Below are 24,135 nucleotides of genomic sequence, written 5' to 3'. Positions count from 1 at the left end.
TGAGGGTTTCACTAAATATTAGGTGAAAGCTTTCATTTCTTTAAATCCAAGTATATAATAACAACCCAGCACTGCAAACCAACACTTCAGTGCATCCACACACCACGCCAAGAGCGAGAGGGATGGGGATTAATCAGGCATCCAAGTTTACCACCATCCCCATAACAAAGCTCCACAGCACCCCAAGGGAGTTTTGGCCAGAGGAGAAGGCTGGTGGAAGAATATTTAATATTTTTATAGCAAAACAAGTTATTTGCTTAAGATAGCTTGGCTGGACTACAGCCTGGCACTCAAGCTTTGTGCAGCAGCTCCAGTAGGAATTAAAGCTCAGTTTTAATGGGTGCTATGTTCCAATGCCTCCTAATGCATTTAGGGTTATTGGCCAACTTTCTCACATAAAAGCAAGTGTGTGCGTGTGTGTGGATACACAGGATTACAGACACACAAAAAGCTGAGCACAGCTGCTTCATTTTTGTAAAGCTTTTTTTTTTTTGGTTTTTTTTTTTTTGCTGTTGTTTTAATAGGGAGGAGGGTTGTGCTTGCTCACCGTCCTCGTGGGCAGCCACGGCCAGGGAGCTGTTTATCCTCACAAAGGAGACGTGTGGCGGGGCTCCAGCCCCTCCAGGGCCTGGCACTGCTGCCAGCACGGGGGCTGTGTAGTCCCAGGTGCGGGTGTCCCACAGCCTCACCTCCCCTGAGGTGTACCTGCAAAACAAGGGCAGCCGTCACCCCCCTGGGAAATGAATTGTAGAGAATTTTTACAGCTTGATAGAAGGCTTACATAGTGTGTATCCGTACGCAAGCTACGCATATAATCACAGTTATAAAGAATTTGAAGGATTGTGGTGTATAAATTTATCAGTTGTATAAATTTATCTGTTCAGAGTCCATCCACAAACAACTTCAAAAATGAAATCATTTGACAAATCAAATTAAAACAGACAATAGATCATAGATGACTTGCTTAAAACATAAAGGTTTACACCTTAACTAAAAAAAACTTTACAAAATAAGTTTATATGCATTGATTGTTATAGTGACAATACCTTGTGTTAGTGACAGTACCTTGTAAACTTCACTGTGCACAGCAAAAAATAAACAAAGCTATCAAAGAAGTTTTTTTTCTGTTTGAGAGAGGGGAAAATGTGGGAAATGAATTTGTAGGGAATTCTCAAAGGCAGAAGGCCCACACAGTGTGCATCTGTATGCAAACCTTGAGACAAGAAATGCTGGCTCAGAAATGCCATGGAATAGGGCAGACATTGTTGGGAGAGAAATGGAGCTAGAAACAAGTTTCAAAGATGGCCTTGCAAGTAAGACTGGATACTTTGGAGAAATGGAACTATGAAAGTGCATTGTAGTAGGACCCACGAGGGGTAGTTTTAGATGATTGGCTTTAAGGCATCTACAGCGTGGTGTGGCTAAAGCCGATAGGCCAGGAAACACTTACAGTGATTTGTAATTAGGAAATAATCAGCTTCTGATTGTGATGGTGTGAATTATAACACCTGTATTGTCTCACCCTTCTCATGAGACCGACAATGGAATAAAAGATATTAAAATGCCTCTCAGTTGCCCCATCTCTAAGTCAGAAAAGGGCCTAATCCAACAACCCCAGAGCACCTGCAAGGAGGTGGCTGCAGCAGAAGGGAGGAAGGAACAAGGATGGAATCAAACAGCTCCAGACTGATCCTCCCCCAGTCCTCTGCGCACAAAACCATCAGCTTTGCCCGCTTTAGTCCCATTTATTGAACGTGGCACCAAAGTCTACCAAGGCAGGCAGGTAAACTGAAATTGGAGCTGCAAGGAATGGTGTGGCCAGCAGGAGCAGGGCAGTGATTCTTCCCCTGTGCTCAGCACTGCTGAGGCTGCACCACCTTGAGTGCCATGTCCAGTGCTGGGCCCCTCAGTTTAGGAAGGACATTTAGGGGCTGGGGTGTGTCCAGAGAAGAGCAACAAGGCTGGTGAGGGGCTTGGAACAAAGTCCTGTGAGGAACTGTGAGTCCTGTGAGCTCCTGAGGGAGCTGGGGTTGTTTAGCCTGGAAAAAAGAAGGGTCAGGAGTGACCTTCTCACTCTCTACAACTCCCTGACAGGAAGGTGCAGCCAGAGAGGGTCGGCCTCTTCTCCCAGGCAACAACTGACACAAGTTGAGCCAGTGGAAGTTTAGGTTGAACATCAGAAAAGAATTCTTCACTGAAAGAGAGACTGGGCACTGGAATTGTCTGCCCAGGGAGGTGGTGTATCATTGTCATAGCTTTTAATGAAGGGATGGGACCACAGATGGGCTAAGAACCATTTATTGCTCAAATAAACATCAGTTTCAGAGGCCATGAGATTTTAGAGGAGCAAGCAGTTGGCCATAGCTCAAAGTAGTCACAGGTTCCTTTTTACAAAACAATATAGAACTTTCTAACCCAATGAATAGATGGCACAAGGTTTATTTTACTTTTCTAACCTATCACCTCTACTTATTTCTGCTGCACTGTGGGTACTTTTGTCCAATGGCTTCTGTCTCACTTGCACACAAATGCTTCTGTTATAACTTCTGAACTCTCAGCTTATTCTATACAGCCACACCCCTACACTATAAACCCTTCACCATCTTATCAGTGGTGAAGGGTTTATAGTGTCTCACTTACTTAAGGCATACTCTTAAAACTATAGAAACATAAGTTTTGGGGTTTTTTTGCTAAATGTCTGTGTATTGTATTTTTACATTAATCCAAGCTTCTTCTAAGGCTGCAGATCAAACCCTTCAGTGTCTGTGGAAGTTTTTGTTTCTCCAATTCCCACAGTGGTGGAGACACTGTCCCTGGACGTGGCACTCAGTGCCATGGTTTAGTTTCTCTGGGTTAGTCAAACTTACAAACAAAGAGGAAAGAGAGCTGGAAAAGTACAACAAAGAACAATCAAACACATTATCTTCAAAGCCGTCCGCTCCCTCCCCAAAATTTAAAATAACTCTCTCCACCAAACTGTAGATATGTGCTTTCGGCTTGCAGTTAGTAAACACTGCTAACATGGATCTTTTTATTTCCCTAGTTGATGAGGAACTGCTGGGTCACAGGTTGGACTTGATGTTCTCAAAGGTCTTTTCCAACCCAGTTCATTCTGTGATACGCAACTCAGCCACCACTATCAGTATTCACTTTGCAACTAACATACAAGGAGAGCCATGCTCAAGAGGAAAAAGGAAATCAGGAACAAGCCTAAATTACATCATGGCAAAACTTCAAACTGGTTCTTTTCAGTCTTTCAAGATTTCTGGTTGTGTTAAACCAGAGCATTTATCTATGACCATACAAGCACCCACCCACCCTACTGCTCTTTATAGGAAGAAATTTCTTTTTATAGAAGAAATTTCTTAATGTCTCATCAGCAGATCAATTTACCTACATCTCTGAACTTAATTAATTAATTGATTCAACTAAGTGTTGTCTTTAGAATTAAGGCAACGGTTCCTTTTTTTGCAGCAGGCTCACTAAAAGATCACAAAAACTGTAATTTAACATCAGCTTGTCAATGAGGAAATAAAGAAACAGAACTAAACTTTTCAGGTAATATTGAATATATCTGAATGAAAGAAGGTTGTTACACAACAAACAATGGATAAACTGCTCTGGGCCATCTATGACCACACTAAAGACTATTACAGGAAAAAAAAATCACAGAAAAAGCAGAAAAGCTTCTACAACTGGTCAAAGACCACAGTTCTATAATTATTTAAGGCCAGTTTTGACAAAACTGTGATAATTAGCATTGTCAGATAACTTCCTCTGGCACAGCTGACATTTGGATTCTTTTGGAAAATAAAAGGTGCTTCCTGCTCTGTCACCTTTGTTGTTACATCCTGATTTTTGGGGGAGAAGTATCATGGAAGAGTGATTTTTACCAGCCTCAGAGGTCTGGTGGTTGGGAATCTGGCTGTGCTTATGAGGAAAAAAACCAGTTAATTATAAGAAAAAGAAGGAGAAGAAGGTTTAGGAGACCTGGGAGTTGCACTCAGGTTTCCCAGTTCTCTGGGCAGTGCCAGGCCTGGGCATGGGAGCAGATCCCTCCCAACATCTCCTGGTGAAAAGGCTACAATTTACAGAAGGAATTAAAGTGCCCAGGGGGTGGTGAAATCTGTCAGGCAGAGAGAGATGCACATCAATTCCCTGCACGGATCAGGAAGAGAGGGAAGCCTGTCCTTGTCACCTGCCTCCTCTGCTGTGCCTTACAGGGGAGCACCCAGGGAAATGAGAGAACAGGGTGGGACACTTCTCCCTTTCCCTCCCGCTGCAAACGAGGCCCAAACCCCTCTGAATCCTGCTCTCATTTCCAATTTACAGCAGCACAATCTAAGAAGAACAGACCAAGAAAGAAGCCTCCCCAAAGAAAAATGTTTCACGTCAGATTGGACACGGAGCGTGGATCAGATCACAACAAATCTCTTCAGTTTGCAAAACTGGAAAGGGCTCATTTTGCTTCAAAATCTGGATATAAATCGCAACAGGACAGGTGATTGCACAGATCTGCTGCACACCCCTTCAACAAGAGGCACACAGTGTTTTGGAAGCATTTTAATTTTGAACTGATTTTTGTTTCCTTATGTTAGGGTTGGTTGGGGTCGTGTTTTCGAGCTTCTCCTGACTGCCAAGAGCAGCAGATTCTTCCCAAGGGAAGCCAAAATTCTCTTGTCACTGAAAAGTGAGTTTCAGGGGAGACATAAAACACTGGTAGACTGGACAGAACTCAGTGACAGAATATTTGTTTTCATCTCTAAATAAACAAGGAAGAACAGCATCTCCTCCTAGTGTAGGTCTCACTCAGTCCAGGCTGGAGATGTGAAAACAAAGACTGAGAGAAGGAGAAAATGGCAGGAGAAAAGGAGAGGCCCAGGGCTGGATAATTCTCAGGGCACACTGCACCTGGTTTCCCTACACAGCCTGGAACACAAGGGATCCAGCAAAAATAACAATGCATTGACTGCAATCCTGGAATTAAAGATCCAACATCACAGGACCACACTAAATCCTTACATTAATTTTATCTCAGAATTCAATAAGTCAAAATTTAGTTTGACCTATTCTTTGTTCATGAAGAACCACCCGAACCTCAAACTGGAGCAGCACCACCAAACACTTCTGGCTATTGGTTTGAAATCAATTTGATGATGAAATCAATTCTGATGTGGTTTTGCTGGAACCTGTTTCGCAGGGTCTGCACCAGCCCACCCTGCAGCCTCCTTCTCCTCAGTCCTCCACTCAGCTCATGCTGGAGACTCCCATTCCTGTGCCACGAAGCCACACTGCTCTCCCAGCCCTTGCCAGGACCTGCAGGACACCAGAGTTTGTGCCCAGTGGGCTCTGACACTGCCCAACAATCCCCAAGAGCATCCTGTGCTCCTCCAGTGACAGAGACCAGGGAGACCCCACGTGCCAGGAGAACCCTGCAAGAGCCCACCAAAGCTCCCCCGTGGCTGCCCAGAAATCCCAGCAGTGCCAGCACAGGAGAAGTTCCTCAGGAAGGTTCCTAAGGCTTCCTGTCTCCCTCATCCCCCATTTCTCGCGATTCCCATCCTTCCCAGGGCACTCCCACACAGCAGAGCAGAAGGATTGGGACAGATGTTCCACAGGACCGTGGCAGGATCATGAGTGGAGCTCCAGGTCTGGGCAGGGAACCAGCCTGGGGAAATGGGAGATATAAACCAGCTCCTCCACTGCCCATTTCCAGTGTGCACTGGGCCTGCACCAGGACTGAGCTGGAAGAATTTCAACCACAGATGAATCCAATACAGAAGGAAAAAAAAATGTAATGCTGTCATAAAGAGCACCACACTTTCAATTTGTAACCACAACAAAAGGCTTTTAAACTATTAAAGCACTGCCTTGCTGTAAAAAAAAAATAAAAAGGCTGCTTTATTGCAGATAATTGGCAAATCTACCCTATCAACAGAGCTGGCTGGAGAGAGGAGCACAGTGCACTATTTCTAGATAATTTCAAGATTTCTATTCATTTCCCACCACAACTTTTACATTTTGCCCTGAAAATTTCATTTGGATCACTCAATGAAATAACCCCAGATGCAAGTCCTGCCCAAGAACAAGCCCAGCACTCCAAACCCACTCAGTTACTGATTTTTTTACCAAGACGGTAATGAAATGCCCACTTAGCTTTTTGTTGGAGTGAAAAAACACCAAACCAACGCAGAACTGCCTTCCTGTTTAATACAGCAATGATCACATCCTGTTTGCTCTGACACCAAGAGCATTCAGCTGCTGCTGCTGTCCCTGATGGGTGCCATGAGCTGATTACTGCCGTGGCAGGTCAATCCTCCAACACCTGATAGCACTTGCACTGAGCAGACCCAACAACCCAACCCCTAAAATAAGACATTAAAGACCACACCTGCTTCATTTCATTTAGAAAGGCTGTCCAAAATCTTGCTCTCCTGAGCACAACAGGGAGCAACAAGAAGCCTGTTGCTCACAAGGCCAATTTCCCCCTCTCCTGATACCCATTCCCTGATTCCTTCCATCCACACCACACCTGGCTCCCAGCTCTCTCTACTCACAGACACATTTTTCCTTCTCTGATGTTCAACAGAGCCTCTCCACCCAAATAACTCAGCTTCTTTGATGGACTCACATTCCACTTTGCCCTTGTTCTTTGGAATATTTCAGTATAGACACAGGAGAAGCAGCAGCAGAGAAGAGACAAGCTGTATTTTTCTAAATATACTTCCCCTCAAGGAGCCTGTTCTGTAATTCTGGCCAGATATGGATCTAGCTGTAAAAATTAGCCTGAACATTCAGCTTAAGCTTTAGAGAGATTGCTGAAATGGAGCAACAATAGGTGGAATGCATATGGCATAGAAAAACTGGGAAAATTATATTCAGATACAATAAAAATACCTACTCACTAACCAAAAGCATTGTGACTACTTTTTAGTGGCAGTAATGACATGGATATTTTGCTTGTGCCCTCCCACATGAGTGAAAGCAGAAGGAGCTGGGGTTAAAAGCTGCTGCTGCCCCACGATGAATGTCTGGGAAGCAGGCGGTGGAGTGCAGAGCACATGTGGGAGGAAGCAGAGCTGGAGGCTGGGCACAGCTCTAATGAAGTGGTGCTGAAGAGGCAGACGATTTCATAAGGAGAAAAACATCAGGAAACTGGTCAAAACACAGAATCTCATCTGAAAAAGCTCCACTGTGCTGGATAGCAATAGCCAGAACAAATTTGGGGAAGAGGAGGAGGGGGAGGCTGATCCCTCTCCAGAGCCCCAGATGTCTTTATGGTTGCCTAATGACAATTATACTCAACCAATTAAGACACTGCTATCACAGTTGCATTGTTAGTAAGGCTTTGGCCCTGAGTGTTGATGGCTGTCTAATTAGTGTTTGTGCAAAGTACAACTGCAACTAATATATAAACTGACAAATACACAAAAGAAAAACTGTTAACAGGAACATTTTCCAAACAGTCGAGACTCCGCTCATTCAGTCCATGGCAGCAGCAAAGACAAACTGCTTTCCTTCGTGGCTGGGGTACTGCTGGCACTGCAGAATTTCACTTCAAACCACAGGGTCAGTAAGACCCTTGCTGGGTTTCTGTTCAGACAGGATGCTGGTGCCACTCACTTTTGGGCTGCCTCGAGCACACCCCTCCAGGGCAAGGCTCGCTGCACCAAACTGGGCTGGTCACCAAAGACTTCTGATAAAACCCACCAGAAACCAGTTTACATTTTCCATATTTTCTCTGAAGAGTCTGTAGCAAGGAAAAGGAAGGAGAAAGAACCCCCTTTGTTTCACAGTCAGGTCTGATTTCCAGAAGGCAAAGTCTGTTCAGTTTCCAGATACCTGCGGTGATCAACAAACCAAAAAAAAAAAACCCAACAACTTTGTTTCAGGCAGTCAGTGACCATCTGTTAATACTCAAAAGATCTTATTATGAAGTCCTTACAATGTCAGTGCATTTTATTGAAGTCAGTAGGAATTTTGCTGCAGTAACAGTCTCTGTTTAAACGGATGCCTGTTGATAAGCAAGTAAAATAATGAGTATTTTGCATTGTCTTGCTCCAACAAGCACCTCAGAGCTTTCATCCTTATTCCACCAAAAGCAACTCTCCGGTCCTTCATGTGTTTAATTAAGGTATCAGCTAGTGCTCCCCCTCAGCAGGCTCAAGAATAGGCCCAATTAAAGATGCAAACCCAAACCTAAACCCCTTCAAACTGGTTCAAATGGCTCCTGAGCTCCATCTTCTCTCCAAGGCTCAAGTGAGACAGTGGCAACTCAACGTCCAGTTTCAAAACACCTCTTCATCACAACCATGGTACATTGGGAGGTACCTCAATCACAATGAGAAACACTGGGATTCAAGGGATTCTAGCACCTTCTTTATACTCCCCTGAAGAGAGGGATGAGTGATAGACAGCTCAGAAACCTCTGCCACAGGGTGAGTTGCCTCAAAGACTAGAAGAGGTAAAAGTTCCCAATTCTCCCTGCATTCTCATTCCCAGGTATTTGGATACATTGATTTTGCCAACTCTAACCAACAGGTAGCTTGGCTGAGGGATTCCTTAAGGAAAGGACTCAGGAAAAACTAATAGTAGCAGAAAATAGCTACTTCACATGGAAGAAAGGAATATAAATAGAACATAACAGCCAAAAATAAAACAAAAATGGAACTGGGAAGAGAAAATTTTCAATTACATAGCAGAAAGCTAGACTATAAAACACAAGGAAAAACAGATGGGGTAAACCAAAACCAGAGTCTGAAACAATCCTAATGCTGGTAGAAGAATGTGGAGTAGAAAATCATCTCCCTGATTTCATCCAAATGTACTTTTGGGTTGCTTGATATATGAATGCAGCTATGAAAAATGTGACTAATGTGTCCCAAAATGGATCTGGAAGCACTTTTAGATTTAGCATGTAGGAAATCCATTCTGAGCATCCTCATGATCAGTTCCCAAACTCTTCTGCTGGGAACCCAACTTTCCAATTTACCAACCCACGCCCATCTGTGGACCCCTCACAAATATGGAGCTGCAGAGAGCTTCTTCCTTCATTTTTTGGGCTTTATTTAGGAAATTATCCCTCAAGAAAGTGGGTTAAGCTGCTGGAGTGTGTAGTTCTGCAGCTTAGCACTGTTATCTGTAACCAAATTAACATTTCACCATCCTCACTGCTTCTGCCTCACCTTCTATATTAAGTGCATGCAAATGTCATACCAAGGGAACAGAAACAAGCCAAAGGGTTGTACTGCAAGGAAAACATTTTAATGAACATTTATAAAAGCAGCAATTAGAAAAAGCCAAACTGTTTCTAGTAATTTGATTTTTAAGGCAAAAAAAATCACCCACCCCGTACGTAGCTCAAGGTTCCAGTGGCTTGCATCAGCCCAGGCCCATTAATTAAAGCAGCTGCTCTACCAAGGAAACAAATTACTGTGGGTTCAGGAGAAAAAAAAATCTTTTCCATAAGAATTCAGGAGGCATTATGATGCTATTTGGGAAGGCTCTGCTCCATCAGCCCTATTATGTCACAAAGGACAAAGCACAGATAAAACAGTGGCTCCAGTTGCAAACAGAGGTGAGAAAATCCCATTGGAGGATGCTGGGAATTGATCTGTTTGCTCTGGAAGGAACACAAACTGCAACACGCTGCAAGCAGCAGAGAGGAGGAGCATCACCTGAGCTCCAGGCACTGATGGTGACAGCCCAGAGAGTAAAGATGAAATCTTCAAGAAGTTTAGTAGAAAGAAGGATGGGTTTGTCTGGCCTTAGTGAAAAAAAACAAGATTTACAAGCTCAAAATTACTGCCTGTGCCTGAGAACAACCAAAGCCATCACTGAGCACATCCCTGCAGCAGCAAAACCCAGAGGTAAACCAAGAGCTCCAGGCAGGCTGGAAAAGCAGCTTCCAGAGTCAGATCAGGCTTCATAAGGAGTTGGAGTGAAAAAACACCCAAACCAACGCAGAACTGCCTTCCTGTTTAATACAGCAATGATCACATCCTGTTTGCTCTGACACCAAGAGCATTCAGCTGCTGCTGCTGTCCCTGATGGGTGCCATGAGCTGATTACTGCCGTGGCAGGTCAATCCTCCAACACCTGATAGCACTTGCACTGAGCAGACCCAACAACACAACCCCACTCTTTGTATCACCTGAAAGGCTTTTTTCAGGAGCTGACAGAAAGGCCAGCCTGGCTGTCACTAACACAACCTTACCTAAGCCCCGTGCTCATCTGTCACCCGAGCCCTCTGAACTCATGATGTCATTCCCCTGTTCAGCCTCCTCAGGGTGAAAAGAGGAGCCCTGACACTGCTCCTTAACAATGATGAGAGTGAGTGAAGAGAGCACAAAAGGTCTGGGGAAGGTTGAAGAAAAAAGCAATTATTTTCACCTTCTGTTTTGTTTGACACTTAGGCTTGCAGTCACTGGGAGGGGAGGGAGAAACTATGAAAGTTGTGGCATCATAAAAGTGAAATTTAGGCAATTAAAGAAGGCAGGGTTCTATTCAGGCTGTTGGAAGTCTTCAGTTTGTTAACTTTGATTCATTTTCATTACTAATTAATATTTTGGTTTCCTCAGGTCTGCACACTGAATTAAGATGCAAGAGCTAATAATAAATACCTTGAGAATAACACACAAGCCCTATAGCAAAAAATCCAAATTAGATGAAAGTCGACATGAAGTTTTAAAAAGTGGAGGAAAGGGTTTCAGGCTAGTTTCACACATCATTATGAAACTAAAGAGAGTGGCAAGCCCAGCTTCTAAAAAGTCATTTGCAGGTCACCTTTGAGCAGGAGCAAAGTGGAGTGGGAGGTGATGGAATAGAACAAAGGAATTCACCATGAAGGAGCAGCTACTTGTGTGTAGATGTTGCTCAAAATGAGTTAAACTGAAAGGCCCAAATTGTTTGTGAGTGCTCCCAGAATGAAGACGACTGTACAAAATCATTTCAGCATTTAGGATGTCAGCATGAGAAATAAATGTCCAGATTCCCCTAACAAACCACAGGATATTTAGGAAGTTCTTCCTTAGCTTATCATTGCCTTTATAAAAAATCACTTGGGGAAACAGCACCTGTGCCAGGTGTGCTCCACCCTGAAAAGGGAGGAAATGTGAATCTGTTGGTTTATCAAGGCAATCAGCAGATGAGTATCACCAGTCCTAACTCCTCAAATCTCAAGGAAAGCTGGCAGTACTTACAGGGGAAGGAGGAAAACATCTGAATTTAAAATTTCAAGAGAAGCCAGGGCTGATTTCCCAGTCTGTAAGAGGTGCAGGGACTCCTCACAGTATCTGCTAGATCAGTTTGTGGCCAAGCTCTTCACTACCAGGCCACCACTCAGTCATGGAAAACTGAAGAAAAAAGAAAGGAAAAGATGATACTTTATAGTTCTGGGTCTTGGGAAGGGTGGTCTGACTCTGTGCCTCTTTTGTTTACTTATTTTCAGAGCCACCACCAGCAGCAGTGAAGCCACAGTGCTTTTTCTGCAAGCACTAAAAAATTAACACATCCCCCTCAAAGCCCACCTGGTGCTGTTTTAGGGGTGAGCAGTGAGGTGAGATGGGCACCAGCAGCACAAGGCAAGCTCACCCCAGGGCTCAAGAACAGCCACAGGTGAGTAATTCAGAGCCAGTCAGGAGCAACTTTCTCACGACATGCCATGGGCACGTCACACCACGGGATCCTCTGGAATGACAAGGTCAAATAAGGACCAGATGCATGTTCTGAGATCACTCTGTCCAGGAGGACCCAACCTCCAACTACACTGCCAAAAAAAAAAAAAAAAAAAAAAAAAAAAAAAGGTAGCAATTTTACTGTCTGAACATGCATTTGCTTAAAAAAACCCATATAAATCCAGATTTTAGTAAGAGAAACTGAAGCAATCCAGGCACTCTGCACAGTAAATGACAGCATTCGGCACAGGGAGCCTCACCACCAGCAGGAATTTCTAAAAGCCAAGCAAGCAGCTATATAATTACTTTAAGTAAGCTCTGACTTAGGGCTGAAACTCCATTTGAATCAAGGATGAGGGGGAGAACATCATCCCTTTAGAGAAGATCCTTCGAGACGTGTAACTGTAGAAAGGCTGGCAAATACAACATTGATTGGGAGTGAGGTAACCACAAACACCACTGGCTCAAATGAAAAGGGATTCAGGGGCTGACCCAGAAAACAAGCCTCGTAACCACCGGGATGAAATTTTAATGACAAACACAAGAAGCTCTGCGTGCAAGCCAGATTGAATTATCTGATGTCAGGCAGCACAAAGGGGAGCTGCTCGCAGCCACCTCCGCTCCCAGCTCAGGTTGCACTCAATCAATCCTTGATATTCTGCCATCTCCTGGCTTCAGCCTGGCCAGCAGCGTGGGGACAAGTGGAGAGCGCACGGAATAGGAGCAATTCTCTGTGTAGTGTGCCTTTGCTTCCTTCACAGATTAATAAAGAGCTGCTCCTGAACCAGCTCAAACTGTGCCTCTATAAATCACAGCTGCAGGTTTAAGTCACTCTGCCCACAAGCTGTATAAATTCCCTCTCAGAAAGATTAAAAAGCTCTACAGCAACCCAAATAAAAATGATTCCACTTTGCAGCAGAGTTTGAAGCAGGACAGTGAAGATGACAAGATCCTGCCTAACACAGCACAGGTTCAAATCAATCGGTGAGTCCAGGCTTGCTCCAAGATTCCCAAACACAACAACCCCTGCATTCCTGCTCTCTCCAACCAGAACTCCTCTCAGCCCACCTAGAACTTAATCTGGCTGCTGCCAGAAAAAGAATTAAAGATGTTTCTATAAATACATCAGCAACAAAAGGATTGCTAAGGAGAATCTCCACCTTTATTGGATCAGGGAGAAACAGTGACAAAAGATGAGGAAAAGGCTGAGGGAATTAAGGCCTTGTCCTCAGGGTACCCAGGCTGGAAAACAGGGACAGGGAGCAGAATGAAGCCCCCATGATCCAAGGGGAAATGGATCCTGCTGCAGCACTTGGGACCCAGCCCAGGCTGCTGAGGGAGCAGGGCAGAGCTCACCCCAACACTTCCCACCCTTTCCCAGCAGGGAGGTCATGGAGCCTCCTTTGCCAGGGGACTGAGCTCAGCAATCGTGATGCCAATCCAGGAGCTGGGCTGGAAGGAGAATCCAGGAAAATGCTGTCCTGTCAGCCTGACCTCAGTGCCAGGCAAAGTTCTGGAACAGAACATCAGCAGGGCCAAGTGCTGGGTCCCACCCTGGGCCACCACCACCCCAGGGAATGCTGAAGGACTGGGCAGGAGTGGCTGCACAAGGTGGACGAAGCCCTGGAGGTGCTGGTGACAGCAGCTGGTCACCAGCCCAGGTGTGCAAGAAGGCCAAGGGCACCTGGGCTGTCCCGGGGCAAAGCACTGGGCACTCCTGGGACACCTCCAATCCTCTGTCCAGTTCTGGGCCCCTCAGGACAAAAAGGACCTGGAGGGGCTGGAGCATGTCCAGGGAAGAGGCTGGAGCACCAGGAGTGCCTGAGGGAATTATGATCAAAAAACCTGCTAAAAACTGAGCAGCCCTGAGCAGCAACCTGAGACAAAAGAAAGGTGATGGCCCACAGCACTGGACAGAAAATCCTTAGGAAATGCCCCACAATTCAGGATTAGCAGCACCAGGCCTTGTAAACTCAGACACACAGGTCCCTCTGTAATCACTGATTATTCCCATGCAAAGCTGAGCACACAAGTGTTTGTGAAACAGGAGAGAGAATCATTAAATGTAACAGATAATTGATATTTATACTGAGAGGAGAATTGACTTTGTAAACCTCAGCTATTAAATTACTTCTTCAGTACTGAAAGAACGCAACAGTTTGCTATTGATCACCAGATTCATTACACTTTTATGACAAATTTGAAAGCACAATGCCATTTAGTTCAATTTTATAAGCTGGGAGAGACAGGGGAGGGTTATGGTTGGATTTAAAAAATAAAAACACAGCAAACAACAAAACCCCAACAAATTCCTCAATATCCTAAATTCTTACCAAATGCACATAAAGTATTTCTCTGCACAATTTGCTGATGCCCTCTGAAGTTTTAGTTATAACTTGAAGTCTCCCTTGTTTGATATTTACCATTTACCAATTTAAGAGGAAAAGCAGAGTGAAGGACAAGCAGTAAACAGCAAAGGAAAACATAATTTTTGTGTTCTAATACTCGCAACTCTTCATTTACTAACCAGGTAAATCAAACAGCGGAATTCTTATTTCCTCATGTTGTTTTATCAAACACATGCTCACAGCTTCATAAAGAGATAATTCATTTTTCAGAGAAATTACTGGAAAGTCATTTAAGTGAACATCATTTTTTCTAAAGGATACACACATCCAGATTTCCCTCAGTGGTCTCTTACCTGCTCATCTATTTGCAGGAACCTGAATTATTTAATTGTACCACAGCCCTGATGTAAATTCACCAAGAGAATCAGGAGATACCGGAGGAACTGGAGAACCAACATGAAAAGAGTGTGGGCAACTGTCAGAACCCAACTTCTCTAATACAGCAAGCCAAAATATGGACTATTTGAGCCTAATATGCAGGATTTATAACCTTTGTTTATTATTGATTAAATGTAATTTAATCTGCATAACTCCTATCTACTGCACGTTTGGATATAAATGCAGTGGAGAAAATGAAGAAAAAGAAGAGCTGGAGGTTTTGGCAGCAGCATGGAGACAACTGGGTTTTCTGTCTGATAGTTCAGAGTCCTGCTCTCAGCTGTCCAAGATTTCCACAAATTAGAATTTTCCAGGCATCTTTCTTATAACCAGTCTGTGAATTTTGATGTATTTTAGAAGCAGTTTTCTCAGTCCCACACCATTAACATGAAGTGCTACCATAAAATATTGAACTCTGTTTTGTCAAGGACAATGTCCCAGCTCCCCAGGATATCATAATTTTTATTTACTCATGTCATTTCTGGAGGGTTACTAATTACTGAACCTGTGAAATTAAACAGAACACAGTAAAGCCTTGCACTTACTGGGAGAATCGCTGTAACCTCTTCTGAAAATTTGTGAGACTCTTAAAATTGTATTTAAGAGTACAAACCACGTGAATGGGTAACATTAAACCAAGGTCCAAAAAACTTCTATATTAGGAAAAGAGAAGATTGTGTTTATCTATTCTGAGTGGGTTATTTTACTCCCAGGTTGTCTTTCAAGTAAGAATGGACAAAAGCAACAGTCCTTCTAAAGTTATTTTTGTGTGTGACAAGATACCCTTGTGATTAAGAGATTTTTTAATGAAAAAACATTAAAAAGGGGGATTTTTTCAGTAGATGTGTAAAATGTTTAATACATTCTGGGTGCTTCCACAGCAAAATAATAGATGGAGTTCATTAGAAAGCACATGAGTTTTTACAGGGACTACTTGTACATGAGATAACCTTTGAATAGTTCCATAAAAATTTGACCTGCTGAGGTAAATTGTAGATAAACATCCTTATCAGTCACTTAGGGACAGCCTGACGCTTCAAACAGGTGCTGCTTTTGAATTCATTAAAAGAAGCACCTGAGATTTCAGATGGTGAAGGTGAAGTGAGCCTTACACAGCCTGGTATGGATGGAGCAAGCTTTACACACTCTGTTAAAGGTGGAGTGGGCATTACACACTCTGGTAATGGTGGAGTGGACATTACACACTGGTAAACATGGGGTGAACATTACACTTCCAGTGCAGAAGGTGGAGTGGGCACTACACACTCCGCAGAGGATGGAGTGGGCATTACACACTCTATGGAAGGTGCAGGGGCATTACACACTCTGTGGAAGGTGCAGGGGCATTACACACTCTGTGGAAGGTGCAGGGGCATTACACACTCTAGGGAAGGTGCAGAGGGCATTACACACTCTATGGAAGGTACAGGGACATTACACACTGTAGGGAAGGTACAGGGGGCATTACACACTCTATGGAAGGTGCAGTGGGCATTACACACTCTATGAAAGTTGCAGTGGGCATTACACACTCTGTGGAAGGTGCAGTGGACATTACACACTCTAGGGAAGGTGCAGGGGGCATTACACACTCTGTGGAAGGTGCAGTGGACATTACACACTCTAGGGAAGGTGCAGAGGGCATTACACACTCTATGGAAGGTGCAGAGGGCATTACACACTCTGTGGAAGGTGCAGGGGGCATTACACACTCTGTGGAAGGTGCAGTGGACATTACACACTCTAGGGAAGGTGCAGAGGGCATTACACACTCTATGGAAGGTGCAGTGGACATTACACACTCTATGGAAGGTGCAGTGGACATTACACACTCTATGAAAGTTGCAGTGGGCATTACACACTCTATGGAAGGTGCAGGGGCATTACACACTCTAGGGAAGGTGCAGGGGGCATTACACACTCTATGAAAGTTGCAGTGGGCATTACACACTCTGTGGAAGGTGCAGTGGACATTACACACTCTAGGGAAGGTGCAGGGGGCATTACACACTATGGAAGGTGCAGGGGCATTACACACTCTATGGAAGGTGCAGGGACATTACACACTCTATGGAAGGTGCAGAGGGCATTACACACTCTGTGGAAGGTGCAGGGGGCATTACACACTCTAGGGAAGGTGCAGAGGGCATTACACACTCTATGAAAGTTGCAGTGGGCATTACACACTCTGTGGAAGGTGCAGGGGGCATTACACACTCTAGGGAAGGTGCAGAGGGCATTACACACTCTATGAAAGTTGCAGTGGGCATTACACACTCTGTGGAAGGTGCAGGGGGCATTACACACTCTAGGGAAGGTGAAGTGGACATTACACACTCTGTGGAAGGTGCAGTGGACATTACACACTCTATGGAAGGTGCAGGGGGCATTACACACTCTATGGAAGGTGCAGGGGCATTACACACTCTATGGAAGGTGCAGGGACATTACACACTCTATGGAAGGTGCAGTGGGCATTACACACTCTAGGGAAGGTGCAGGGGGCATTACACACTCTGTGGAAGGTGCAGTGGGCATTACACACTCTGTGGAAGGTGCAGGGGCATTACACACTCTAGGGAAGGTGCAGGGGGCATTACACACTCTAGGGAAGGTGCAGGGGGCATTACACACTCTATGGAAGGTGCAGGGGCATTACACACTCTATTGAAGGTGCAGGGGCATTACACACTCTATGGAAGGTGCAGGGGGCATTACACACTCTAGGGAAGGTGCAGTGGACATTACACACTCTATGGAAGGTGCAGGGACATTACACACTCTATGGAAGGTGCAGTGGACATTACACACTCTATGGAAGGTGCAGTGGACATTATACACTCTATGGTAGGTGCAGTGGACATTACACACTCTATGGAAGGTGCAGGGACATTACACACTCTATGGAAGGTGCAGTGGACATTATACACTCTATGGTAGGTGCAGTGGACATTACACACTCTATGGAAGGTACAGGGGCATTACACACTCTATGGAAGGTGCAGGGGGCATTACACACTCTAGGGAAGGTGAAGTGGACATTACACACTCTATGGAATGTGCAGGGGCATTACACACTCTATGGAAGGTGCAGGGGCAATACACACTCTATGGAAGGTGCAGGGGGCATTACACACTCTATGGAAGGTGCAGGGGGCATTACACACTCTAGGGAAGCTGCAGAGGGCATTACACACTCTATGGAAGGTGCAGGGGCATTACACACTCTAGGGAAGGTGCAGAGGGCATTACACACTCCAGGGAAGGTGCAGAGAGCATTACACACTCTATGGAAGGTGCAGTGGACATTACACACTCTAGGGAAGGTGCAGTGGACATTACACACTCTATGGAAGGTGCAGGGGGCATTACACACTCTGTGGAAGGTGCAGTGGACATTACACACTCTATGGAAGGTGCAGGGGCATTACACACTCTATGGAAGGTGCAGGGGGCATTACACACTCTGTGGAAGGTGCAGTGGACATTACACACTCTATGGAAGGTGCAGTGGACATTACACGCTCTATGGAAGGTGCAGGGGGCATTACACACTCTATGGAAGTTGCAGTGGACATTACACACTCTGTGGAAGGTGCAGTGGACATTACACACTCTATGGAAGGTGCAGTGGACATTACACACTCTAGGGAAGGTGCAGTGTGCATTACACACTCTATGGAAGGTGCAGAGGGCATTACACACTCTAGGGAAGCTGCAGGGGCATTACACACTCTATGGAAGGTGCAGGGGCATTACACACTCTATGGAAGGTGCAGTGGGCATTACACACTCTATGGAAGGTGCAGTGGACATTACACACTCTAGGGAAGTTGCAGTGGGACATTACACACTCTGTGGAAGGTGCAGTGGACATTACACACTCTATGGAAGGTGCAGGGACATTACACACTCTATGGAAGGTGCAGGGACATTACACACTCTGTGGAAGGTGCAGGGGCATTACACACTCTATGGAAGGTGCAGTGGACATTACACACTCTATGGAAAGTGCAGTGGACATTACACACTCTGTGGAAGGTGCAGTGGACATTACACACTCTAGGGAAGGTGCAGGGGGCATTACACACTCTATGGAAAGTGCAGGGGGCATTACACACTCTATGGAAGGTGCAGGGGGCATTACACACTCTAGGGAATGTGCAGGGGCATTACACACTCTAGGGAAGGTGCAGTGGACATTACACACTCTATGGAAGGTGCAGGGGACCCTGCAGACCCCGCTGCAGCGGGCAGTGCCAGCCCTGTGCTCACCCGGCCATCACCACGCCGTCGCAGCAGTGCACGTCGCACAGGACCCGGCCGGGCTCGTAGTGCAGCTGGCTCACGGCACCCACGCGGTTCTGCAGAGAGACACAGGCTTTGGTGTTCCCATTCCTCCATCCACCAAAATCTGCTGCTGGCAAACTCCCAGCTTTGCTCCTGCTGGGAGAAGACACACCTATCCCAAACCCCCCCAGCAGCTTTCAACTGGGAAACAGGAGCTGCAGAACACAACACCAACTCTCCTCTCCCACTTGCTCAAACCAGGTTCCCATTTTTCCCCATTTCTCTAAGGTAATTCCCTGTCACCTTCCAGTTGGTTTTCAGCATGTGCTCTCTGGCTCTGCAGTTTTTGAGGGCGAGCTTCCAGCAGGAATGGTCAGAGATGCTCATGTCCAACAGGTATCCCTCCTCCTGGCACAGCCGGTACCATAACACTTCGTCTTCTGCAAGGATTTTCCATGTCCTGCTGACCTAGAAATCAATGTTTATATATGGATCTCTCATGAATGGATAAGTAAAAATTAAATTTAATATGAAATATTAAATAGTATCTGAAACATAAAGATATAAATTAATACAGGCCTGTACTAAGATGAAAGTCTTACTTAAACAAATATATTTGTTCAGTCTTTATGCACCTGAGTGTATAAAAACCCCAGACTTTTAAAAAAAGGCTTGTTTTCTGTGGTTTCTTCAGGAAATAACTGAGTTTATACTCAACTAAAATTACACATAAGATGAATACCAGTTTAGTGGCCACACTGTCAACCTGAAATATCAATGACTGGAAAATTTTGACAGGAAAAGCAGCAAGAAAAATATTAAGAGAGAATTGTGAGCTTAGAGCAAAAATATGAATATATTTTCATATTTGTAGCTAAGAAACCCTCTCAGATCACAGCACCATATTTCTGAAGTCCCACTGACAATGCCTGATTAGGGGTATGACATTAGTGATTTATAACCTATTGTATTACAGTATGCATAAATAGGAATGAATTATTAAGTTTTTCAAGCAGCCTCAAGTTGCTGCCCATTCCAGAGAGAACAGCTTCATCACAATCAATTGTGGGCTCAGAATTAAAGATTCAAGAGGTAAGAGCCAACTTAAGTAGCTTTTTTTTTTTCCTCTGTAATTCTTAATTTAAAAAAACAGACGTAACCAATGAAAGCCACGACTGGTGAAAGCAGCAATCAATTGTGCTCTGGTTCTAAAAAGATTAAAAGAACCTTCTGAGACTGACATCATTTTTAGTAAGTTACAATTAAGCATCTAATGCTCATTTCAGTCCCCAGATTATGCCAAGAATCCAAGCCTCCCATGGACACAAACTCTCCCAGGACTATTTATTTATTTGCCATTTTCTTCCATAGTCACACACACAAAAAATGTTTAATATGATGAAAGTAGGGGTGATCTGAGTAATCTGCAAGTGTTTTTAAGGTTTGAGACCTACAGAGAAAAGCACTGCTCAAATAGGAATATCCAAATGCAGCAAAATGAACATTCTGAATCACACAGAGACCTCAGTGCAAGCTGGCAGAGGGAGACAATCCCCTTCCATCCTCTGACAAAGGAAACAACCTGCACAGGGCAAGAATAATGCCCTGAAATGACAGAAGCAGCACTCAGGCTTCTCCAGCAACACACAGCACCCTGGAATCAAAGTGCTGAGTGCTCCTGTCCCTAGAGGGACACACTCAGCAACTTCAAAAGCACCAAAAAGAGGCAATCTCAAATCCAAACCATTGGAAATTTGCTCTCAATTTGATTTGAAAGTAGGGTAAATATCTGTGTTATTGCTCCAAGAATACAAAAAAAAAAAAAAAAAAAAAAAAAAAAAAAAAAAAACCCAAAGCAGCTTTCTGCTGACACACCAAAAGAGCAGCTGTGGTGCAGGAGTGGAGCTCCCCAGGCAGAACCTCTGCCCCCTCCCCCAAACAGCAGCACATTTTCCTGACAGGGACAGGCTGAGCACACGCACAGGGAAGCACAGCCAAACCAGGCCAGCTTTTGCCTTGCTTTCCAAAAGAAAAATCAAAAATAAACACACACCTTTCAGTCTGCCAAAACAGACAACGTTGCACAGACCTTTCAAGTTTCAAGGTCTTAAAAGCATTTTATAAAGACAGTAAAACAAAAGAAAAGGAGGGGGAGCTACATAAAATTTCAACTGCCTTTTCAACTTTCAGAGGGAATAAAGATCCTATCCTATCCTGATTTTTTTTCAATCAAATTACAGCGAACCCTGCTGCTTTACAAGCCTGAATTTCCAAAGGGTCCCTAACCCAGCCTTTTCTTACAGCCCCAAACTCGCATGCCAATCCCTTGTAAAACCCCACTGAGCGAGGCTCAGCTGCACGAAATCACTAATAAAGAGTCTCAAGCATTTCACTTTACAGCACCACTGTGAGCTGCAGCATTAAAACCAGCCATTGGCTTCAAGTCAGCTTTATTAGATCTGCTTGACTTGGATTTTCAGGTGAGGCCCCAAAAGCCAGGGCACTGTGGCTTTATTTACCTGCACCCAAATGCTGGGTGCTGGAGAGGAGCTGAGATGTGCAAAGCTCTTGTTAAAACTGTTTCCAAATCTAATCTGCACAGAAACTCCAGCAAGGATCAATGACAACATCTTACAGACTTGTTTATAGATTTGGAGTCCTGAATTTAATTTTGTCTTCAGTGTTCCTATTATCTTTTTACAACTGTTCTCAGCAAAGAAAGTTTGGGTTCCCCTGAGCTCCACAGAGGGACAGTTTTATATTTCATAGTTCAGCAAGTAATAATGTTCTGAAGGACTTCAAAGGCTTTTGCTGACATAGGCTTTGCTATTTGGTTTTGCCTCTGGGGGATATTTTCCCCCCTAAAAACCCCACCTCTTCCATCAAATCCAAAATTTCTTCTAATCCCATCTAAATCAACTGGCTCAAATCCTAATGAAGGTTTATTCATCCCTCTGCATCTGATAATGGGTTTTATTTCACTAGGTTTATTTTCTTCCCCAGACACACAAAGGCAAAGTCAAGGCTCATTTGCTGGGACCAGGGGCCTCAATTAGAACTAGCTGGACTTTGAGCTCGGTACAAAAAATAGTGCCAAGTGTTTAATCCAAAGCCATTCTGATGGAAGCTGCTCATCTTTTCTGTTCACAGCCCTGAGCACAAAATGGTTTGGCCTGGAAGGGACCTTAAAGACCACCCAAGTGCCACCCTTGCCACGGGCAGGGACACCTTCCGCTGTCCCAGACTGCTCCACGCTCCCACCAACCTGGCCTAGAACACTTCCAGGGATGCAGGGACAGCCACAGCTGCTCTGGGAGTTCCATCCCAGCTCCTCACCACCCTCCCAGGTAACAATTCCTTTCCAATGTCCCATCCATCCCTGCCCTCTGTCAATGGAAGCCATTCCCTGTGTCCTGTCCCTCCATCCCTTGTCCCCAGTCCCTCTCCAGCTCTCCTGGAGCCCCTTTAGGCCCTGCAAGGGGCTCTGAGCTCTCCCTGGAGCCTTCTCCTCTCCAGGTGAGCACCCCCAGCTCTCCCAGCCTGGCTCCAGAGCAGAGGGGCTCCAGCCCTTGGAGCATCTCCGTGGCCTCCTCTGGTCTCACTCCAGCAGCTCCAGGTCCTCCTGATGCTGGGAACCCCAGGGCTGGGGCAGCTCTGCAGGTGGGGTCTCACCTGAGTGGGGCAGAGGGGCAGAATCCCCCCTCCTTTCCTGCTGCCCCTGCTGGGGGCTCAGCCCAGGGCAGGGATATCCTTATCCATCCATTTCTCTGCACTCTGGGAATCACAAAGAGGATGGATGATGGCTTTTACCCACAAACAACCTTGATGCAAAACCATGCTCAAAAAACCACATTCAATTTTCTTTTTATAAATGTATAAACATTAAAGCCTCAACAGTTTGACAATCCCAGAAGCCCTGGAGGCAAGCAGCTGAAATTCTTGATTTATGCATGACAATTCATTTCTAAATTCCTAGAAACACTCTCCCTTGCCCTAGATACATACACAATTCCTGTGTTGGTAAACACTTGTAAACCTTTTCTCAGATGAAAACCTAACAGGTCAAGGGAATTTCCCACTGATCTGTTCAGAAACAAAACTGCCAAAATTCAGTGCTGCTGAATTCAAACATCCCCTCATCACCAAGCTGAACCATAAAGGCCAGGTCCCCAAGCCATGGGTAAAATTAATGTATCTACAGTATCAGCCCCAAATCACACAAGGACATTTCACTTTTTTGTCACATTTGTGGTGTCCCAAGGCATTGATTTTCCTTTCCCTCTACATCCTGACCAGGAGGAAGGAGTGACTGCTCACAGTCACACGATAGTCACTGATGGTACAGATATTTCTGCCAATGGTCAGAACACAATCAGAAAGTGCTCACAGGGCAAAATTCTGCATTACAGTGGCCTGTTCTGTGCTACATGAAGCCCTGGATAGTTTTCTCCTTGAATTCCAAATGTGGGATATCAACAGGGACTGGTCTGGTGGATGCTACTGAATGTCACCCCCCTACTGCAGACCCAGCAGAGCTCAGGCACTGAGGACACTTATTTACAGACTTTTATATTTCCAGTGCCACACAGACAGGTTGTGGTTTACAGTACTAGTTCCAAAAATCAAAGAAAAGCTGTGGGGGAGCGAGGGAGAAGGAAATATCAAGGTGAAATTAAAGTTCTCCAGACAGTCTGTGGTGTGATTAAATCTCAGAGAGGCTCTGCAGTCAGGCTCCTTTCCTGTTAGCTGGTTACCAATTTGGCACGAAGAACTAAGCAAACGGGTTTTCTCCAAAGGCACTCACATGGATCATGATGCCAATTCCACCAACTGGCCCAATCTCACTGAAATCCCAAGGCACCTTAAAAAAAAAACCTTTCCAGGATAACACCATAAAGCAGCAGGGTTTTCCATGGAACAGAAGAGGGCTCCCCCCTTTCAAAAACAAAACCACCAAGAGAAAAATGGAAATGCTATTTATTTTTATGGCTCTGCTTTTTATTTGAACACTTAAAAAGAAGCCAGCTCTGCACTGGTTATTCATCTGATTGGGAAAGCCCTGTGAAACACTGGGCACTTGCTCAGCTACCTGTCAGCTGCCACAAAGGAACAGTGACTTGGGAAGAGGAGAATGAGAAATGTGGAAAATTGTCTGTGTTAAAACACATGTCAAGAGAACACGTTCAAGCTAAAAAACAAAGTGAAGGGGAGAGAAATCCAGTGCAGCCCTAAGCACAGGGAAAAGGAGCAGCCTTACAGCAGCCAATCTTTTTACTATGCCATGAGGAAAAGTGATCATGCCTAAGGAGGGGGGAAAAGAGAGTGAAAGAATAACCTTCAACTAATCCACTTCAAAAATGCAACCCTGTTCCATGTCACAGGCT

General features: G+C 44.8%; 1 protein-coding gene across 1 annotated transcript in view; it reads right to left on the bottom strand.

The window, feature by feature from the left end:
• FBXW8 (F-box and WD repeat domain containing 8) overlaps positions 1-24,135 on the bottom strand; it is a 58,287-nt gene that overhangs the window by 29,234 nt on the left and 4,918 nt on the right. Inside the window, exons 3-5 of the mRNA XM_068209144.1 lie at positions 19,055-19,219; positions 18,737-18,825; positions 548-705 (exon numbers count right to left, since the gene is read on the bottom strand). Of these exons, the coding sequence (XP_068065245.1) occupies positions 548-705; positions 18,737-18,825; positions 19,055-19,219 (412 nt within the window). The remainder of the gene's footprint in view (positions 1-547; positions 706-18,736; positions 18,826-19,054; positions 19,220-24,135) is intronic.

This window comes from Anomalospiza imberbis, chromosome 18, assembly GCF_031753505.1.
Source record: "Anomalospiza imberbis isolate Cuckoo-Finch-1a 21T00152 chromosome 18, ASM3175350v1, whole genome shotgun sequence".
Classification (NCBI taxonomy): Eukaryota; Metazoa; Chordata; class Aves; order Passeriformes; family Viduidae; genus Anomalospiza; species Anomalospiza imberbis.
Note: the sequence above shows the minus strand (reverse complement) of the source record. Positions and strands in the feature narration are given on the sequence as shown.